Source organism: Nanorana parkeri, unplaced genomic scaffold, assembly GCF_000935625.1.
Source record: "Nanorana parkeri isolate BGI_ZX_2015 unplaced genomic scaffold, ASM93562v1 scaffold309, whole genome shotgun sequence".
Taxonomy (NCBI): Eukaryota; Metazoa; Chordata; class Amphibia; order Anura; family Dicroglossidae; genus Nanorana; species Nanorana parkeri.
The window spans coordinates 114,996-136,929 of record NW_017306577.1 but is presented as its reverse complement, the minus strand read 5'-3'; the positions used below and the strand labels follow the sequence as shown (position 1 = coordinate 136,929).

Sequence of the window (21,934 nt, the reverse complement as noted above, 5' to 3'; positions counted from 1 at the left end):
GGTCCCCCGGTCCCCCCCTTGCCCCCCCTATGTATAGGAGATACATAAATCCAGCAGTTTCCTGTCCCATCCTGAGATTTGGCTTAATCGGATATCACATTAAACAGTCATTCATTGAAACGCCACTCGCAGCACATAAAACCGGCGATTACTGTTATTGGCTTTTATGAGCGGCGGCCATGTTGCGGAAATCGACTGTTAGAGAAGTCACTTACAATTCGATTCTGTCCTCATGGTTGGCTAATGACTGTCGTGGCTTAAAGTGTGACTCCGGGCAGACAGCTGAATACGCAGATGGAATGCATACAGGGGGGCCTCCAACAGTGCAGAGTATGGCAGCAGGGGAGAGAAGAGGAAGGAGCAGAGTCCTCCAGCAGAGCAGAGTATTTCAGGGGAGTAATATGCAGGAAGGAGCAGAGGTCTCCAGCAGTGCAGAATATTTCAGTAGAGTAGAGGAAGGAGCAGAGTCCTCCAGCAGTGCACAGTATTTTAGGAGAGGAGAGTAGAGGAAGGAACACAGTCCTCCAGTAGCACAGAGTATTTCAGGAGGAGAGCAGAGGAAGGAGCAGAGTCCTCTAACAGAGCAGAGTGTATGTCATGAGAGGAGAGAAAGGAGCAGAGTCCTCCAGCTTAGCAGAGTATTTCAGGAGAGGAGAGCAGAGGAAGGAGCAGAGTCCTCCAGCAGTGCAGAGTATTTCAGGAGGAGAGCAGAGGAAGGAGCAGAGTCCTCTAACAGAGCAGAGTGTATGTCATGAGAGGAGAGAAAGGAGCAGAGTCCTCCAGCTTAGCAGAGTATTTCAGGAGAGGAGAGCAGAGGAAGGAGCAGAGTCCTCCAGCAGTGCAGAGTATTTCACGAGAGGAGAGCAGAGGAAGGAGCAGTGTCCTCCAGCAGAGCAGAGTATTTCAGGAGAGCAGAGGAAGGAACAGAGTCCTCCAGCAGTGCAGAGTATTTCAGGAGGAGAGTAGAGTAGGGGGCAGAGTCCTCCAGCAGAGCAGAGTATTTAAGGAGGAGAGCAGAGGAAGGAACAGTGTCCTCCAGCAGTGCAGAGTATTTCAGGAGGAGAGCAGAGGAAGGAGCAGAGTCCTTCAGCAGTGCAGAGTATTTCAGGAGGAGAGCAGAGGAAGGAGCAGAGTCCTCCAGCAGTGCAGAGTATTTCACGAGAGGAGAGCAGAGGAAGGAACAGAGTCCTCCAGCAGAGTATTTCAGCATTGTGAAAGCTGGAGATGAGTACAGTCGGCCAGTGATGGTTGGAGTTGTTCTGCTCTCACTCTGTTTATAAAACACTTTGGAGATTTTTTTCTCTATCAATATATTTTTCTAGTTTTTGGCCCGTTTTTTGGAGCGAGGACAATCAGCGACGAGAAAACACTTTACCAGGAATAATGCGTTTTTTTAACGCGCACTGCGCAAACACGGGCGGCCCGAAAATAAACACGAGAAGCCATTAATGGGCCCCACAAATCACTAAACGTGTTACTGCTGTTTAATAAAAGGGGCCGGGTGGTAGGCGAGCAGAGCCGGGGCGCAGAATGCACATCAATGGCGGTGTGTACACAGGAATCATTCCTCCATTAAACGCAGCGGCTTCAAAGGGGGGAAAACGAGACGTTTTCGGTCCAGCCACTTTGGCCGGGCGCCAGTTTCAATAATCCGCCCGTATATTACAAACCAAAGGCAGGTTTACGCGGACCCCAAGCCCGGTAGCGCCGAGCTGCTTAAAATAGCAACCCTGTGTCACACGCGTAAAAAAAATCATAATATTTACCGAGCCGGCCCCGCTCCAGCATCACATACCGGGGTATCGCGCCTCCATAATCTTCACTCTTTTTTTTTGTTTTTTCGCCTTTTTCAGCCCCTGGCGGGGTTCCCGATCTCGCCTCCGAATATTAAAGTGAAGTTTTCCAAGCCCTGCCCTCGCTCGTGCGGCTCTCTAATGCGAAGATTAGCCCAAAATGAGCTTACGGCACCGCGGATGGGGTTTTCTTGGCAGCCGTTCCGTCCTTCCATGACGCTCAACTTTTCGGGAGAACTGCAAAGAGTTTAAAGAATATACATGGGGGAGGGGGGGGGGGGGATTTATCAAAACTGGAGCAGACAAAATCTGGAGCAGAGGAAGGAGCAGAGTCCTCCAGCAGAACAGATTTGCACTGCAACCAATCAGCTTCTCTGTCTCATTTTCAAATCTGACCCGACCAAACTGGAGAGAGATGCTGATTTGTTGAAAATGGGCAACTGCTCCACAGTGACGTCACAAGTGCCAAGGCTGCCTACCCCCGATCTACGTGTGTATGGCCAGGTACCCAAAACTTTGCTCTCCAAGTCGTGCGCAGTATAGACGCCACATTTTATCCCCCCCTACATTGGAGGTGATCTGTCTCCAGCCTCCTCCCATCTCGAATTCCCGTACACGGCATCAGGTCACAACACTGTGCGCACACTGGCATCCAACAGACATTTTCCTGGTTACGGTTAAAGCGTCTCTGAGGTTTCTCCGCGCCGGATTGAACACATCCCATTTGGACCACAAAGTTGACTGGGCAAAACCCAAAACTACTACGAGGCAGCTGGCAAAAAAAATATCTTAAAAAGAAAGTCGAGAAGCCAAAAATACTGAAATAAAGTGTTTTCATCCGCTGCCACCTCTGCCGGGGCTACCGGTCCGAGAGCTCATTCCTTCTATGGCTGCTTTACCTTTAAGAGTGAGACCGTATTTTCTGAGCCTGAAGTTATTCGGCTTGCAATCTATGCCTAGGGTTGCCACCTTTCCTTCCAGGGAAAACCCGAACACTCTAGCGACGCACGTAAAATGTTTTGGGAGAATGAGTTGCGGCTTGTTCATATATAAATATCACAGTTGAGACTATTTTCAGTGGGGGGCCAGTGGCCATTGTCTTAATTTTGGTTGCCCCTGTCTGCCTGACATCATGACAGACAAACACGGACACAGCATTCAAAACACGGACTGTCCGTGTGAATCCTGGACAGGTGGCAACCCCACCTATGCAACGATTCAACATCCTTCCCATCTGAAACATGAGACTGTCAGTGCTTTGCTCCATCCAGTTAAAGGAGAACTATGAGGCGAATGCTTTTCACTCCTCCTCATAGTTCTAGCCGACCTGTGACAATGAGACTGTCACAGGTCGGCTCAGTAGATCGGGAGGTGAGGGAACACATACCGGCGTTCGCTCACCTCTCGATCCTGTCACGGCTCTCTGCCATGACAGGGGAGGGGCTGGATTCCCCCCTCCCCGCTCCGATCCACCAGCGCTGACTGGCGGAATGGACGGGGGAGGGGGCGGGTACAGCTGGCTCTGCCTCTTGATAGGCAGAGCCAGCTGTCACTCACACAGCTGGGCGGATCCAGACATAATTGTCGGGATCCGTTTCAGCTGCGGTGTCTCAGTATACAGCGAGCTGCAGCTCCCTATATACTGAGCTTAGGGTGACGCCAGGACGCGAGTTTGTGTCCTCCCGTTACCCTAAGGAGAACTATGGGGAAAAGCCCTGACCTCATAGCTTTCCTTTAAAGATCAGCAGAGGCTGCTGGAGGTACCTACTCCTCTCCTGTACCTTCGCTTTCATTACAGCAGCCGATGTTGGCACATCAGCTGTCGGCCTGATCTGAAATTTCAGCTATTGTTCAGGGGATGATGGTTTTTTTGTTATAGAAAGAAGGATGAGGCGTCATTATACAGGACACAGCTTTAAAATGGATTTAATCATTTTTAATGGCTGCGTGTGAAGCCTTTGGAGGTTCTCACCACTCCCCATATAAATGGGGCCCTAATAATACACTAAGAGGGGATTGGATGAGTGGAAATGCGTCGTGTTTATAAACGCAGCCGTGCGCCAGAAACTAAGAGGTTAAACCCGCAGCACGCGATGGTGTCAACATATGTCTGACAGATCCTCCATGTGCGAGCCATTTGTAGCCTGGATACAGAATCACCGCGGTGCTGGCGGCGGGGGCCACGTAAACATGAGCGCCGCAGACCCCGGGCTCATCTGCTTCCATCTGCTTTCTTCGCAGTGCGATTGGTTGGATCCGGTCGAGTTTCGTCGGCCTGCGTTGCAGGTTCTCATTACCGGCTTGGCCTGCCTTGTTTTTTTTTTTTTTTTACAAATGCTCTACTCTTAGCAAACTCTTGGCAGGCTGAGCCGCCTGCGCGGGCCATGTTGGCCGGGCGGCGGGATGTTTAGGTTGTGAAATAAGGCCGGAGCTTCTATAGTTTGTTTCACGGGAGAAAAAGAGAGAGTCTGTCTGCTGCAAAACTGCGTTCAGTCCGTCCACGGCGGGATCACTGGGCCCATCGTGCTGAAGGATGCTAAAGGATAGGAGCACGCAGGGGATTGTTAGTAACAATGTTTCAATTTAGAGTAAATCATCGTTACACATGTGGATGGAATAGTTATTGGAATCACGTTGTACATCCGCGGAACACATGACTTCCTATGGAGTATCAGCTACCTGCACTGCTTTGGATCATCAGCAAAGGAAGACTTCTGCATATTACATTCCAGAGCAGCCTTCCTCATCCATGGTTCCGTGGAACTCTGGGGTTCCTCAAGAGGTTGTCAGAGGTTCCTTCAGCAATTTCTGCCTATTAGATATGTAGCCATTTATACCAATGATCAATTCAGATATCTATAAGGGAAGAAGGACCGCCAATGTAAGGGGCATTCTTCCCACTGACCACCAATGTAAGGAGCATTCTTCCCACTGACCACCAATGTAAGGGGCATTCTTCCCACTGACCACCAATGTAAGGAGCATTCTTCCCACTGACCTCCAATGTAAGGGGCATTCTTCCCACTGACCACCAATGTAAGGAGCATTCTTCCCACTGACCACCAATGTAAGGAGCATTCTTCCCACTGACCACCAATGTAAGGGACATTCTTCCCACTGACCTCCAATGTAAGGAGCATTTTTCCCACTGACCCCCCAATGGAAGGAGCATTCTTCCCACTGACCACCAATGTAAGGAGCATTCTTCCCACTGACCCCCCAATGTAAGGAGCATTCTTCCCACTGACCCCCAATGTAAGGAGCATTCTTCCCACTGACCACTAATCCAAGAAGCATTCTTCCCACTGACCACCAATGTAAGGAGCATTCTTCCCACTGGCCACCAATCCAAGGAGCATTCTTCCCACAGACCACCAATATAAGGAACATTCCACCCACTGACCCCAATGTAAGGGGCATTCTTCCCACTGACCACCAATGGAAGGAGCGTTCTTTTCACTGAGCACCACACTAATGTACAGTGAGTTATCTGTTGGGGTTCCCTGGGACATGAAAGTTGTTCCAAGGGTTCTTCTGTGTTTAAAAGGTTAGGAAAGGCTGATCTGTGGGGGACTATTTGTTCTATATATGTGCTGATCGCCTGCGATTTATCCATAGGGAGCTATTCGTGTTATACTGTATGTGTGCCGATCAATGGCAATGAATTGCTACTAAGTATCACCTCTGTACCCCTCTCTATAGGGAGCCATTTGTTCCATGGGGGACCCAATCTATTGTTACTCTTAGGGATTGATCACTAATGATTCAAACATCACAAACTTGCTACTAAACATTGCCCGCATGCTCCTGGCTAACCCGTCTGAACCTCATGCTGCATGTTTCATGGTTGTTCTACTGCAAATATGTTTATTGTTATTATTCTCATGTATTTATTGTTTATTATTATTATTATGATTATTATTATGATTATTGTGCTTTTCATGAATTGTATGATTGTATGATTTGACATGTGTCTCTGTTTCTTGCAGCTCATACTAAAGGCCCATTCACAACTATGTACATGTGTTGTCACTTCCTGCGTTGCTGCACGTTGTGGTACATGCCTTCTTGCCTGTGCCTGCCCATTTCCTATGGATCCTCAACGTGCACCAGTGTGCTAAAAAAATGCTAATGACCAATACCAGCACTGAAGGTCATGTGCATTGTTTGCTGTGTTGAGGGGAGCCAGGACACCCCTTGAATGTTTATCTGCAACACGTGTCAAAGTGCATAGTAACGCATGCGTGTAGGTGTGAACGGGGCCTAATTTGTTTTGTGCATTGAGGTCCTTTGGCAGCCCATTCATAATAAATGGGCTGCCTGATGCAGCGTGCCTCAGCGCACGGAGACGTGTTGTTTCACTTATCTGGAGGTTTCTTTTGAGTCACCTGTTGGCTTCTTATGTTCCCTCAGAGATTCCAACAGCAAGCTCTCTGCAGCTTGGTTCCCAGCTCCGCCCACTTGGCGTAACCAGGTGCATGTTGCATCTCGTGCAGTGGTACGTCACTGCCGGAGTCCCTGAGGAATATGAGAAGCCAGTGTGAGACTCGGGCTGTCGGCCTCCGGCCACTGCTGAAACATCCGCTTTAGATGGACCGACCCTTTAATTATCACTGACCGGCAATGTGCGGGAAGTGCGCTGTGATTGTGACCTCTTTCCGTTTGTCCTGACAGCCTGTGCCCCAGCGGTGGTGACGAACTGCACCTCCCTTATCCCGGCCTACCAGAGGGGCTTTTTCTGCAGTGACGGGAGCATAAGACATGAGTTTACGAAAAGCACGATATCTGTCCCGGTGCTTCTTTCAGTTGGGGTTTTGGTGGCGCTGGTTACTGTAAGTGACGGGTGCAGCGGCACGGTAGCCTCGTCTGGGCCCACGCAACCATCCGAAAGCGAGGCCAGTATCCCCGGCCACGTGCGGATCATGGGAAGGTGGAGTCAAGTGAGCCGCACGGGTGACAATCTGATTGTATGATCTCCCCCGGCCCCTCACACTACAAACCGAAGGAGGTTATACAATCAGGTTGTAGAATGCGTGGCAGACCTTAAAGAGGAACTCAACTTTATACCTAAAATGCAGTGAAGGAGACAATTAAAGTGCGTCTCTAGCCCAGTTTTGGATGTGAAAGGATAAGATTGCTGTCAGGTTTTAATTGCTGTCTGAGTCTGTTTGTCACTGTCAACATTTTACAGTTGTCACTTGTACAGGAAGTGAGGAGAAAACTTCCAACAGGGACACCTGCTCCATAGGCATGCTTACCAACATTTCAGTCCCGCTCCCTGGGATGCAGTTAACCCCGCCCACAGTCAGCCTCAGGCCCACTCAGTGACCAGGGAGGCAAATTAAACCCCGCCCACCTGGTGGCTTTATTAAACCCCACCTCTAATTATGCAGGGAACACCCACTCATGGCCTATCACCATAATTAATGCATGCACAGTAACTTAAAGGCGAACTATGTGGTTAAGGCTTTTCCCCATAGTTCTCCTTAGGGTAACGGGAGGACACAAACTAGCGTCCTCCCATCACCCTAGGCTCAGTATATAGGGAGCTGTATCTCGCGGTATACTGAGACGCCGCAGCTGAAGCGGATCCCGACAATTGTGCCGGGATCCGCCCAGCTGCGTGACTGACAGCTGGCTCTGCCTATCTAGAGGCAGAGCCAGCTGTACCCGCCCCCTCCCCCGTCCGTTCCGTGAAAAGCACTTACCTCATAGTTCTCCTTTAAATAAGAGTGACAGTGTGATTCCGGGATAGCCCAGAACAAGTCCTCATTTGGACTGAGGTCCAGTACAGGGGCTTAGTGGGTAGCACTTCTGCCTTGTAGCATGGGGGGGTCCCCAATTTGAATCCTGGAAGGAGTTTGCATGTTCTCCATGTGCTTGCTGGGTTTTCTCCGGGTGCTCCGGTTTCCTCCCACACTCCAAAGACATGCTGGAAGGTTAACTGGCTCCTGTCTAAATTGGCCCTGTATGCATGTGCAATAGGGACCTTAGATTGTAAGCTCTTGAGGACAGGGACTGATGCGCATGTGTAAAGTTGTTGGTGCCTGTAATCAATAGAATGATGCCGGCAATTGCAGGGCTATCCGGACAAATCTGGGATAGCTGGCACCTATGAAGAGGGGATGTTCTCTTAACTTTTGAGAGATTTGCCCCTCACTTCCTGTAATGTTTTTGGAAACAGGAAGTGAAAGGGAATCTTACTAACAGGACACAGGCAGCAAATATTAAACCTGACAGGGGGTTCTAACACTTCCATATTCTATCCAAAAATAACCCCCCCCCCCAAACATATGCTTTGCCTTTAGAATCACTTTAAGTCTCAGACTATAACCGACTCGTTTCCTTTCGCTTTTCTGATCATGTGATCATGCAGAAAAATAATGTCAGGCTGAGGAAATGGGAGTCCGCTTCATGAGCCGTCCTATAACTTGGGAGACAACCGTTACGGACCGGAGTTCCTCTTTAACCGTTTTCCGCGCCGGAGTGCCGCTGAAGCTGTTGCATTGCCCCAGACGGAGCGTGCTGTTGCGCTACCTTGTGTGTGTAATGTTCCACCCGCACCATCACATTGACGATGTCCTTGTTTTGTCTCTCTTCTGCTCTTTCGCTAGCTGCCCTGCCTTTCCTGATAATTGAATCTAATCAAATCCGACCGTATCATCGGGGGTTTTACTGTGACGATGAAAGCATCAAGTACCCCATCAAACCGGGAGAGACAATTAATGATGCTGTGCTGTCCGCTGTGGGCATTTTAATTTCCGTCCTCGCTGTAAGTGTGTCAAGCTATCAATCAGTACAAATTCTTCTCTTCTGTCTTCTTTGCCTTTTCACAGGAGACTCTTCCCATTCTGACTGCAAGAGGGAACCTGCCGGGGGCAGAAATTTGGAAGCTGACGGCTTTTGTTTTACGTTGCCGGTTCCGTGATCTGTAAAGTCAAAAACAGAAATGTGATATATTGCAGATTACCGGTCCATTATTACCAACATTATGGTCCCGGATCCTGGACACTGCCAGTCCCATCTATAGTCCACATTTTGTCTGCTCACTTTCTGGGTGGGTGTGGACAAATAACATCCAATGTACTGATTGGGTCTACCCATGCCATGTCTCTAAATATACAGCGACCGCCCATTATGTTCATTTTACTGGTTGGTCCCACCCATGCCCGTCCTCTAAATATACAAGGACTTCACATTATGCTATGGTTGGTCCCACCCATGCACTGTCTCTAAATACAGGGACTGCCCATTATGTTCACTTTACTGGTTGGTCCCACCCTTGCCCTACCTCTAAATATACAGGGACTGCCCATTAAGTTCACTTTACTGGTTGGTCCCACCCATACCCTTCCTCTAAATATTCAGTGCCTGCCCATTATGCTCACTTTACTGGTTGGTCCCACCCATGCCCTTCCTCTAAATATTCAGTGCCTGCCCATTATGCTCACTTTACTGGTTGGTCCCACCCATGCCCTTCCTCTAAATACAGGGACTGCCCATTATGTTCACTTTACTGGTTGGTCCCACCCTTGCCCTACCTCTAAATATACAGGGACTGCCTATTATGTTCACTTTATTGATTGGTCCCACCCATGCCCTGCCTCTAAACATACAGGGGCTGCCCATTATGCTCACTTTACTGGTTGGTCCCACCCATGCCCTTCTTATAAATATTCAGAGCCTGCCCATTATGCTCACTTTACTGGTTGGTCCCACCCATGCCCTTCCTCTAAATACAGGGACTGCCCATTATGTTCACTTTACTGGTTGGTTCCACCCATGCCCTTCCTCTATATACAGGGGCTGCCCATTATGCTCACTTTACTGGTTGGTCTCACCCATACCCTTCTTCAAAATGTACAGGGACTGCCCATTATGCTACCATTACTGGTTGGTTCTGCCCATGCCCTCCCTGTAAATATACAGGGACTGCCCAATATATTCAGTTTACTGGTTGGTCCCACCCATGCCCTTCCTCTACATATAAAGGGCCTGCCCATTATGCTCCCTTTACTGGTTGATCCTGCCCAGACCCCACTTCTAAATATGCAGGAATTGCCCACTGTTGACCCTGATCTCCGCAATTAGTGCATTGTTGTGTTATTGCTCAAGAAGGGTGATGTTGTGATCCCAGGATATGGCCCTGGACACAGCATAGGCAGATGGGGGACTATTCCGGCAAATCCTGGACAGTTGGCATCTATCTATACCTTGGGTGATAGTGCTGCTCCTCCATAGACACAGTGCAGTGAGCGTTGTCACCCTAGGACAGGAAGTGTGGTACTGGCAGGATCACCAGGTGAAAATAAAGGAAAAAAAGGACTGGTTGGCTGCTATATATTACATTACATCACGGATGAAGATGACTGGACCAGAGCTCGCACCTTAAAACAACAGCGGTCCCCAAAGTTTTGTACCGGCAGGTTCTCCTTGTTAAAGCAAAGGGGGGAAAGTATAGTAACATATACAATGTATCTACTGACAAGACTACATTTCATTGCAGTCTATTACCTTGCTGTTGGTGTATACACTTTTCATAATTGCTCTCTGCCTTCTGAAGCCCTTAGAGAGTTTTCCTTAAATGATTTCATGATTTCAGTTAAATTGTCTCTTGAAACAGTTTGCAAGTCATTTCTGAACCGTTCAGATAACAGGACACTCCTATACAAGCTGCCCTTGTGATTGGCTACCTGACCTTCTAAATCAGGGTAGGCAACCTTTGCACTCCAGCTGTGGTAACGCTACCACTTCCATCATTGCTCTGCCTCTGGGAGCCATGTCTGTGGCTGTCAGAGTCTTGCAATGTCTCATGGGACTTGTAGTTCTACAACAGCTGGAGTGTCGAGGTTGCCCACCCCGGTTCTAAATCTTGGGTAGCCAAACTTCTGCCCTCCGGCTGTCCTGATACTGCAAAGCTCATCGTGCATCTGACTCTGGGAGTCATGTCTGTGGCTATAAGAATCGTGAGGTGCCTCATGGGACTTGTAGTTCCACAACAGCTGGAGTGCTGAGGATGCCTACCCTTGGCTTAGAATGTCTCCCATTGGGCTGCATGAGATCCATTAATTCCGCCATCTACGCTTACCAGCATGAATGGTGGAATCCAGAGTCTTGCAGCGCCTGGCCTTGGCTGCTCCTGGTCTAAATCCTGAGAGTGTGACAGTTGCCTTGAGACCAGGCAGCTGAATGCGCATCCGTCACAACCCACGAGGAATATCGTTCAGTGACGGGCTTGCAACAGTTTCAAGGGACAGCTAGCCTGGAAGCTGGAGAAGTTTGCTTCTGGTGGAGAAATGCTTGAAAGCCTTTTGGTACAAAATATCCAACTACAAATGAGTAAAATGTGAGAAACAAACAAACAAAATGACATTGTAGCTTATGTGGGCCTATGACGAAACAGAAATCTCCACCATGAACCAAATATGAACGGGAAGATTGTCACAGTGGTCATTTGCTGTCATGGTTGAAGCTTCCAGAAGTGGTGCCGGTTCCGGGGCAGGGAACAAGCATCACAAACACACACATTGACATACCTACCCCGGAACTAGCATGCACTGCATGGATCCGGCAGCACCAGCACTGGATGGGAGCTGTTGCAGCGGAGGGGCGCCCCGACAGTCTACCTATAAATCCAATAGCTCAACACAGATCAACTCATCTCATAAGGAGCGTCCAACGTACAGTAATCCAGAGCAACCAATCAGAATCATCCTTCTCTGTCTCACTTCTGATTGGCTGCTATGGGTTATTGCTCTTCCAAGACTTTCCCTTTCGTTAGTTAGGACCGGATAGTTCAGAACATTTCAGACCTCTTCAGCTTTTCTTGGAACAATCTCCCTCGTTGTCTCTGCTTAATTCCTGCCGATGTATTGTGTGCTATCTGCTTTGCATCACTCATGGGCGGACCACTTTGCAAGCAGGGGCGGGGCTCTGAACTAGAGAAAGGTGGCCATACACTGGTGGATTTTTCTATACAAACCTTGATACAAAGTATTTCATCAGAACATTCGATAATGTCATCAAAGACTTTACAAACGTCTTTCGAAATTTTGTTTAATTTTTACATTCGATTTTTGGAACTAATGGATTTTTCCAAAAGAAAACCACATTCTCTGTTAGAATTTCATTCATTGGTGCAAAAATTTCCAACCTGCTACTTTTTGTTTTTGTTTTTGCATCACTAAGGTTGGAAACGTTCAACAATTTGACCCCATTTACTATGCGGAAATCGAAGAGAACTTTCCAAAAATGTTCTTACATAATTCCGCTAGTGTATGGCCAGCTCAAGTCCCCCTTCAAATGTTCAACACCAAAAAAAATTCCTTGGACCGGCTCTGACTTACTGTTGTTCAGGTCCCCAAGATCATCGAACAAAGTGACCCCCTACCAGTTGTTTTTAAATAAAAATTTTGGATAGAGTGAGAAAAGTTAAGGACTTCTTAGGGGTGGGGGCTTCCAAAGGGGCCACGGCTATAAAAAGCTGACAGAGGTCCTGACCCTTCCCAAATAATCAAAAACAGTTTTTATTTTGGCAAACGCATTGTAAAAAAAAAGAATAAAAAAAAAAGTTAAGGATTTCTTTATGGGAGTTAGGGCTTCCAAAGGGGCCACAGCTATAAAAAGCTGACAGAGGTCCTGACCCTTGCCAAATAATCAAAAACAGTTTTTATTTTGGCAAACGCATTGTAAAAAAAAAGAATAAAAAAAAAAGTTAAGGATTTCTTTATGGGAGTTAGGGCTTCCAAAGGGGCCACAGCTATAAAAAGCTGACAGAGGTCCTGACCATTTACAAGTTAAAAAAAAGAAAATTGTTATTTTGGCAAATGCATTATAAAAAAAATACTTAAAAAAAGTTAAGTATTTATTTATGGGGGTGGAGGTGGGGGTGGGGGCTCCCAAAGGGTCCATGGCTATAAAAATCTGAGGTCCTAACCCTTTCCAAATATTCTCAAAAAAGTTTTCAATATGGCAAATGCATTGTTGAAAAAATAAAATAATAATTATTATTGTGATTATTATTATTATTTTTGTAATTAGTAGTAGTAGAAGTATTATTATTATTATGAATAATAATAGTAATAATTATATTAGAATAATATTAGAATATTAATTAAGAAGTCTTCAAAATAATCCAATAACAGAGTAATTTTGATACTGTATGCATTGTAAATGCCCAGTTGGGGTGAACAGAATATATGCTTTTTCTAAATTCCCCTGAACCTCATTTGGTTGAGCCATTTAATCTTAAATGAACATTGATACTGAAAAAAAAATGTATCCTCTTGTCCTGTTCAGGTAGTGATGAGAAATAACATACAATGTTGCTCTTAGAATTAGTCCCAGTTACCCCCCACCCCAGTCACCGGTGCCATGTGTGAGAGGTCAGGTTGCTCCTTGCTGTTGAAAAGAGGTACGGCTGTTGTTTTTTGGCCCATGTTTTCCTTGCAAAATGGAAACACACCTCAGCCGTTAATTTAGACTTAATTCCCCAATTTACAACTCGCTCCATCTGGTCCATCCCCGGGACCACCAACAGAGACAGTGCCAGATAGAGAGGAAAGACAGGGACTGACAGATAAACAAATAAAGTTGGATGGTCATCCTCCCGGCTTCATCTCCCCCAAAAAATAACAGTCTTTTGTTTCTCAGTGAAGGGCAGGGTACCGCAGTGTGGTGTCTCTCACCCTTTCTGTCCCCAGTCTAAATGAATATATACTGTACATGTCTATGTTTTTTTTATTCGGTTTGGGCATGTATAATTTTATAAAAGACAAACCAAGTCCATTCCTTCTTCTGGAATGACGCCATTTTCTCATAATGCTCCAAGCCACAATTATATATCTCTGTGGCTGCAGCTTACACGCTGTGGCACCGGTGCAAGTAAACATGAGTAAAACCTTTTCACAATCCCAACAAAAGTAAACAAACAAAACAAGTTCCATGAAATGTCCAGCCTGTGAAGTTAAACATTAAATGGGAACAATAGATAGCAAAGATCGTTACTTTGTAACAAGGGGGTCAGCAAAATGGAGAGCTTCTTAAAAAATTTCAAGGGAAAGTCAGAAAATTTTAGCAAAATTTTGCTTATTTGCTGCAATGCATTAGTGTGAATGGGGAAGATAAATTTAGGTAGTTTTTGGTGCTTTTTGAGGACCCAAATGGGCTTTAGATGTCCCCTGTCCCGGGAAGTGGCTATGTACATTCCGGGTTCACTCTTTCCATATTTTATTGAGTGCAGTAGTGTGAATTCCATCAACTACACAACTTTTATTGGGTCTTGAGTCTTCCTGGTCAGAGCCCTTCTTTTGCCCCCCTGCAAGTGGTCCTTCCAAGTCTTTCTGCCATCTATAATTTAAGCTTCTAAGGTTTTTATGTTGCGTGTTGTAGTGTCTCCTTATATATTTTCTTAAAGTGCGCTTGAGACTTTCACATAGTCCAGCCAGCCATATTATGATCGTGCAGAATCCCCTAGTTTCCAGTGGACTCGGTGTTGTCACCAGTTTCTAGACAAGTGATTGGCTCAAGGTTCAGAAATACCTACTGCCCCTAAGACTCTATTTTGGCTGGACAGGATTCTGGGTAGGCTAAGAGGAGTGGTGCTTAAACTGTATGTCCAGCCAAAAAGTATAAAGACCTGTGCAGGAGGCACCGGGGCTTCAAAACTAGGAAATGGAAACATATTAAGCTCACTGGTTCTGGTGATGCTCCTCATGTCAAGCAAGGCTTCCCTTTGGTGGGTACTTCAAATGAACACAGAAGGAGCGACAAACCGACAAACCGAATAGCGAAAGAGTCCAAATCACTTTAATGGTTCATAATATGATCATGTAGTAGAGGCCAAGTCACTCTCCCTTCATCAGAGGCTACCAAATAAATATAAATACTGCACATGTAGGAGAACAATATGGCTGCTTCACTGTGTGTATGCAACAGGTAAACTTTAAAATAACTCTGTTCACATCTTTTTTGAGTTCTTCCGCATCTACTACTTGAAGGAGCGGTCCTTTTCCTTCATCCAGAATCCCTACGTGGCCGCCTTGTATAAGCAGGTTGGCTGTTTTATCTTCGGCTGCGCCATCAGCCAGTCCTTTACGGACATTGCCAAAGTTTCCATCGGCCGCCTACGGCCCCACTTCCTGGCGGTCTGCAATCCGGACTTCTCGAAGATCAATTGCTCCCTGGGATACATTCAGGAATACGACTGTAGAGGCCTCAGTAACAAAGTAATGGAAGCAAGGTAAGGACGCTTCATATTAGAATGTCTGTTTGGTATGTTACTGTATTAAAATATAACTGAAGGGGAAGAGGACCCAAAGTGTACGGATGGTGGTCCTGGATGTGATATTACAAATGGGGGGAAGGGATGGGCTAACATGTATCCTGATGACCGGGCTGTGAGTCTTAGACCAAGGTTACCACCAACTGTCAGTGAATCATTGGGGAATAATATCCATCAGCCTAATTATTAGAAGCACCAATTAAATAGAAACAACAAAAAATCTGATTCAAAGCTCCTTGTTAGTGAATATAACGTAAAGTTACTGACACCAAGACTGGTCAGAGAGCTTATACCAACACTGTACAGGTCCCAGACATAGTGCTCTCATTATCTACAGATTGCAGGAGAGTCCTACCGCACTCCTTACTGTACTGTTGTGTCCCTTGTGGTGGGTGCTGTATTGACTGCGGATGGCGCCGCTTCAGATCCAGATAGTAAAGTATGTCACCAGCACACCATGGTTTAATCTTCAAGCAGTGATCATTTTATTAATGCACACTCATCTTGTCACATTGCATTGCAACTAACACCAAGACTGGTCAGAGAGCTTATACCAACACTGTACAGGTCCCAGACATAGTGCTCTCATTATCCAGAAGAGTATGTGCAACCTCCGAAATGCGTCAGATTTTAATCATACTCCAAAGAGCCAACCTTTCCCAATCAGATTTCTGCCATCAAATTTTTCCATTGGAGCTTTTAATACCAAAACTCATGAGGCTCGTAGCTGGGCCGAGATTAGATGGGACTTGTCCACATTCATTCATTATAAAATTCATTTTCTTTTTTGAATCATCTCTGGGAACACATCTGAAATTCTCCCGTCAGCACGAAGCGTTTTGCTATTATGTAGAAAGCTGATGACAGCCATGTGAGCTGTTATCTTTCATATGTCAGAATTATCAGCGTCTCTCATCTTTAACCAGTCCCTACCTTGTCGGGTTTCTCTCTCTCTCTCTGTCATTGGGTCTCATTGATGTTCAGCAGCCTCACCAGTGCAAAGTCCACGAATGATATATGAGCCGATAAGGAGTGAGTCAGTCGTTGCTTAAACATATAGGGCGAAAAGTACATTAAATTGTCATGGTTACAAAGTTACAAAGTTATTCAGGTTGGAGACACAAGTCTGTGGAGTTCAGCCATGTTTCATTTGTTTAATTTTTGTTCTGCAGGAAGTCGTTCTTCTCCGGACACGCCTCCTTCTCCATGTACACCATGCTCTACTTGGTGGTAAGTTCCATTTATTTAAGTATAACTCTTTCAATAGTTATGGCTTTAGCTTGGGGGGTGAAGCTGTGCAGGCGGTTTTCGGTTATGCTGAACTCAAACAGAATATGATGGTGAGACTGTAGCATTGCGCGGCCATTAAAGGTTGATTGCGCATCGCTGTGCGGCCATTGAAGGTTGATTGCGTGTCTCAGCTCCCCTGGGCGCAGGTTCCACCCACCTCCCCTGTTTGGATCCATCTTCTGAACTCGGCTCGTCTGCTATCTACACCTACTTTGGATTTGTATTGTTATTTAGGGTGCATGATAGCACACACCACACACCATGACAGCACACCACACACCATGATAGCACACACCACACACCATGATAGCACACACCACACACCATGATAGCACACCACACACCATGATAGCACACACCACACACCATGATAGCACACCACACACCATAATAACCCCCTCACACACCACACACCATGATACCACACACCATGATAGCACACACCACACACCATGAAAGCACACACCACACACCATGATAGCACACACCACACACCATGATACCACACACCATGATAGCACACACCACACACCATGATAGCACACACCACACACCATGATAGCACACACCACACACCATGATAGCACACACCATCGAACCATCACGAAGCATGATAGCACACATCATCGCCCTACAACCCAAATCCCCCCCCTCCCATTCCGTACCTCAAACACGGGGTGCTTCTTGCTGTAGACAGTTGTTATTTTTTTCATTCAGTGCAGCTGTGCGCAGCTCTACCCAGACAGCCACGTCATCAAGGTCCAGGATCCATCAATGTAGAAAGTACACACTGGCGGCAGGACAAGGTGTATGATTCCATATGGACCTGAGGCCGGGGCTAAATATTGCCTGTGCATTGCATCCGCGACACACACTGGCAGCAGGGCAATGAGGTCACCACACTTGTAGACTAGCCAACACTTCCTCCAGCCCCATAGCAGAAGGTCTGTGACTCCATATGGACCTGAGGCCGGGACTAAATACTGCCTGTGCATTGCACCCGCCACACACTGGCGGCAGGGCAGTGAGGCCACCACACTTGTAGTCCAGCCAGCACTTCCTCCATCCCCATAGCAGAAGGTCTATGACTCCATAGGGACCTGAGGCCGGGGATAAATGCTGCCTGTGCATTGCATCCGCGACACACACTGATTGTGGGCGCAATGCTCTGCAGGCTTCAATGCACCAAAGTAGTAAATACTCATTAACCATAAGTTCAGTGTTGCTGCATTTAGTAGAGGTAGACTGAGATTAGTAGAGGTAGACCGAGGCTTTAATGTCCTGAAGGAGATTCCGCTGCCTTTCCTAATTTATTTGTTCGGCTTAATGTCTGGAAAACGATTCGCCGATTCAGCTTAAAATGTTACCTGCCGCAGGTGTTGGAAGGCGCGTTTCCTCCGCGGCGGAGCCTCTCGTGCTGCGTCTGCAAGCAGTTAGGGTCCTTCCCTGCCCGGATGCCGAAAAAAAACATTTAGCCAACTAAGCCCCTTTAAAAAGGCCATCTTTTCACTCTCCGCGCGCTGTTTTTGTAAGCTCCTTCCCCTCCGCCTCCACGAACACTGGAGTTCACCTCCTCCTGGCTCTGAATGGGAGTTTTGTACCGGTCAGCTTAACGAGAAAAGAAAAAACAAAAAACGACTTCCCTTTTCCTGCAAAAAAAGCCGGTGACACTTTAATTGAACCGACTTCTATTTTTAGGACTTTTTTTAAATGTTTTACTTAGTTATAAGAAAAATACACAGACACAGACACATTGTAAATGGGGCTGGTCTACGGGCCGCCTGCCACTGCACTCAGATTTCAGGGACCCTTCAGTCCTATGCATTGTGATAACATGAGATATAACGAATGTGTTACCACAATGCAGGGTAATGCAGCGTGCTTCATGTGATGGGTTTATGGCGCCATTCATTGAAGACGGCATCTCCGCTCACAATTGTATTAGATGCCAATGTGCTTTTGTGCGTTGCGGTGCACGGCATTAAAAACATGCTATGGGTCCAGTTATTGGTCTGTTGACGTGCATCGGCAGCCCATTGAAGATGAGAAGAGAAATTATTTATTTATGATAGATAAATAAACGCACATGAAAGTTAAATAGTACTTTACTTTTAAATACCAAAAAAATTAGCTGGCCACATTCACACACACACATGTATATACTATATACACATATATATATTTTTATTTATGTATTTTAATAATATATTACAATATATTTTTGTTTGTGTAACTAGTGATAAGGACCTCTGGCACACTGTGCGCTTTATATTGCAAATTATCTTTCAGAGATAAGAGAAGAGCATTGAACCCGGCTTCCTTATTGACATAAAACATGAATCATTGCTCCATTGATGCCGCTCTGTTATCATTAATACATAACTACTTTACTACTTTTGTTTTCCCATAAACACAAGCATTGTAAGTACCGTTGGCTTGGTTTTAGCCTCTTGTAGTCACAGTACAGCAGAGCTAAAAATTAAGGGCGGGGGGGGCAGCACTAGGTGCCAATAAGGGGTGCTGCAGTGCCAAGAGCATGACGATAGAAAGAGAGAGCAAAGTGGCAGTGTTCTGCTTCTCTTTTCACTGTCTATTCGCAGGGTGGGGGTGGGGAATGGAAGAGCAGCAAATTCACTTCACACAGTCTCTAGATTGGAAGCAGACCAGCCGCTGCTCTGAGCATAGCAAACGTGTATCAGTAGAATGGGAGGTAGGCTCTCCATCCAGAGAACTCATCACTCTGCCCATTTAGGGAAAGATGACAGGTACTCTTACTTGCTGCAGCTCCAAATGACGAGTCGGCCAGCCTTGCCCAGGGGCGGCAGGGGTTAACGGTGTAATGGCTGCCGGCGACGGGCTGTTTTTTTTTTTCTTTTCTCACCCACTCCCGGCGTACTGTCCTATATCAGCAGCTGGGTGGAATTATTGTGCTGCCACTATTCAGGTGTTTCATTTCCCCCCATCTCTACCCCGTCTCCCTCATGAGGTGCGGCGGCCATGATACTCGAGGACTAACCTAGATTTCAAAGGTTTCCAGTCGTGATATTCGACTTTCACAGATATTGGGGAATTTATTGCCGCGCCGTGATATATGGCAGCGATTTTCAGGCTGTGGAGTGGCGGGGCTCCTGTATCTAATATCTCGCCCTTGATTGGGTCCAGAGGCAAAACCCAAGGAGCTTATCCTGGAGTAGGTGCTAGGAGAGCAGCGGAGACTGAGCCGAGGGCTCCTGAGGTCTGGATTATCTGTGGTGATGGTGTAGCTTATACTTTGCATGAGTTCGACAGATGTGCTTCTTTTACATTCTGTTTTTATCAGCGAGTGTTACTATTGTAAAGTCGGGGCGGTACTGCAAAAGCGGGAAGAGTGGATACATCATGAGCCAATCAGATCCCTCATGTACATTTGTAATAATAGTCTTTCATTAGAGGCAAGGTTCTTAAAGCACCAGGGATCGTCTTCTACACGACATGGTCCTTGCCAAAGTTGGACACACACTGTAATATTTTCTTCATTCAAGGTTCTTAAAACATCAAGGTTCATCTTCTACACGACATGGTCCTTGCTAGCTGTTCCTGAGTCGATCACATCTGTAGTTTAAGTTGCCATCAGGCCATCTCACCAACCTTTGGCTAGCTTCCAACTTCAAGGTCTACCAACCTCCGATGAACAAGATGGCCAACTCAAAGCTGCACATTGTGTGGCACAATAGCATAAACACTTTGATCGGGTTGTCAGGACTTGGAGATGGCCCCTTATCCACTTAAAGTAGATGTAAACCCAATCAATAAAGTTCCATATAAGCCATGTAAATATGTTATTTGTGCCGGGGGATCCTGCCATGAAGGTCCTTGTTCAGGCACTTCCTGTTTTGGCATGACAACTATCTGCTAGTTGTGCTCCTCCATTGTCACCCTGTGACAATGGAGGAGCACAACTCCAAGTGACAAAGTGACCGCTCAGGAACACAATTGGGAAAAAGGGACAGAGCATTGTCACCCTGTTGGCTTGAACCTGGTGGGGACCACAAGTAGCCATGCCAACCCATTTATGGGTGCAGCCGCATGTAGTGTCTATCGGAAGTCCAAGTGACAAAGTGACCACTCAGGAGCACATTTGGGAAAAAGGGACAGAGCTTTAACACCCTGTTGGCTTGAACCTGGTGGGGACCACAAGCAGCCATGCCGACCTAATGTAGTGTCTATTGGACGTCCAAGTGACATAGTGACCACTCAAGACCACAATTGGGGAAAAGGGACAGAGCATTGTCACCCTTTTAAAGGATTATGACTGAACAAAGAACTTTATGTCAGGATCACCAGGAATTATTTTAATGCAGATTTAAATATGTTTAACTTTTGAAAAGCTCTTAACATGTTAAAACTCATTGTAGAGATTTTAGTGGTTGGGTTTACATATATTTCAATGTCCTGTTCATCGCATGGGATACTCTGACGCGTTATTGATCAGTTCCCTGAAATCACCGTCTGGGGATTCCATTTATCTCCATCTTGGATACGGGACATTTTGGATAAGGGATTTGGATAATGAATGGCTGCTGGGAGTCTCCTAACAGATCAGATAACCTCTATCACAACACCCTGGTGATTGCAATCTTGGTGGCATTGTTCTCCAGTGGCAGTTGATAGGGTCAGCACACTGACAGGGGTCTCTGTGTGATCTCCGTGTGTGTGAGCTCTGTTTATGCTGCAGACGCCCCGGCAATCACCCAATATATCACAGCGAATTTCAATCGGGTCACCAAGGTGTGTGGAGAGGTCATCAAGACCTGGCCCGGTGATAAGGGTGACATTACTGTACGGGCTCAACAATGGCACAATCACTCTTCCTGCTCATCTGCGTTTGTTCTGAAACTTGAAACTCTGTGGCTCAGTTTACAACAATGGCAATTCCCATTTAAAAGCATTTCATACTGGAGGGGTTTAGAGGAATTCTTTAGTCTATTCAGGGCTGATTTTTGTGGATTTTGCTGCTTTTTCCAGTGCATGCAAAATCCATTGACGTGAGAGGATTACTCGCCAGCAATGCAGTAAAGCTGATTGCCTAAATTAAAGCGGAACTAAACTGAAAAGTAAAAAATTGCGAGCTGGCCAGCTCTTTATTGCAGACGGGGCATGCTATGATCTCTTCTGCAGTAAAAGAAACTTACCTGCCTGTTTGCATTCTTCTTTAATATGTACCCTGAGCTGCACATGGGATGATTGAACTCCAATGCACATGCGTAGCTCAGTGAACTCTCTTGGCACACCTCGGTGCTGGGATGAATGAACTCCCACATGCATGCAGAGCTCAGTGCACATCCTTGGCATGCCTCAGTGCCGGGATAAACTAACTCTTATGTGCATGGGGAGCTACTGTAAGTGTACATTCTCGGCACACCTCAGTGCAGGGATGAACCCCTGTGTGCATGTGGAGTTCAGTGTACATTCTCGGCATGCATCGGTACTAAGATGAATGAACTCCCATGTGCATGTGAAGCCGAGTGTACATTCTAGGCACACTTCAGTGTCAGGATGAATGTACTCTCGGGTACATCCAGAGCTCAGA

At 46.5% G+C, this 21,934-nt stretch overlaps 1 protein-coding gene across 1 annotated transcript in view; it reads left to right on the top strand.

Annotated features, from left to right (window-relative positions):
* Positions 1-21,934, top strand: part of PLPP3 (phospholipid phosphatase 3) — a 61,288-nt gene that overhangs the window by 22,032 nt on the left and 17,322 nt on the right. The window contains exons 2-5 of the mRNA XM_018557887.1: positions 8,408-8,569; positions 12,834-12,844; positions 14,768-15,033; positions 16,248-16,305. Coding sequence (XP_018413389.1) covers positions 8,408-8,569; positions 12,834-12,844; positions 14,768-15,033; positions 16,248-16,305 — 497 coding nt within the window. The remainder of the gene's footprint in view (positions 1-8,407; positions 8,570-12,833; positions 12,845-14,767; positions 15,034-16,247; positions 16,306-21,934) is intronic.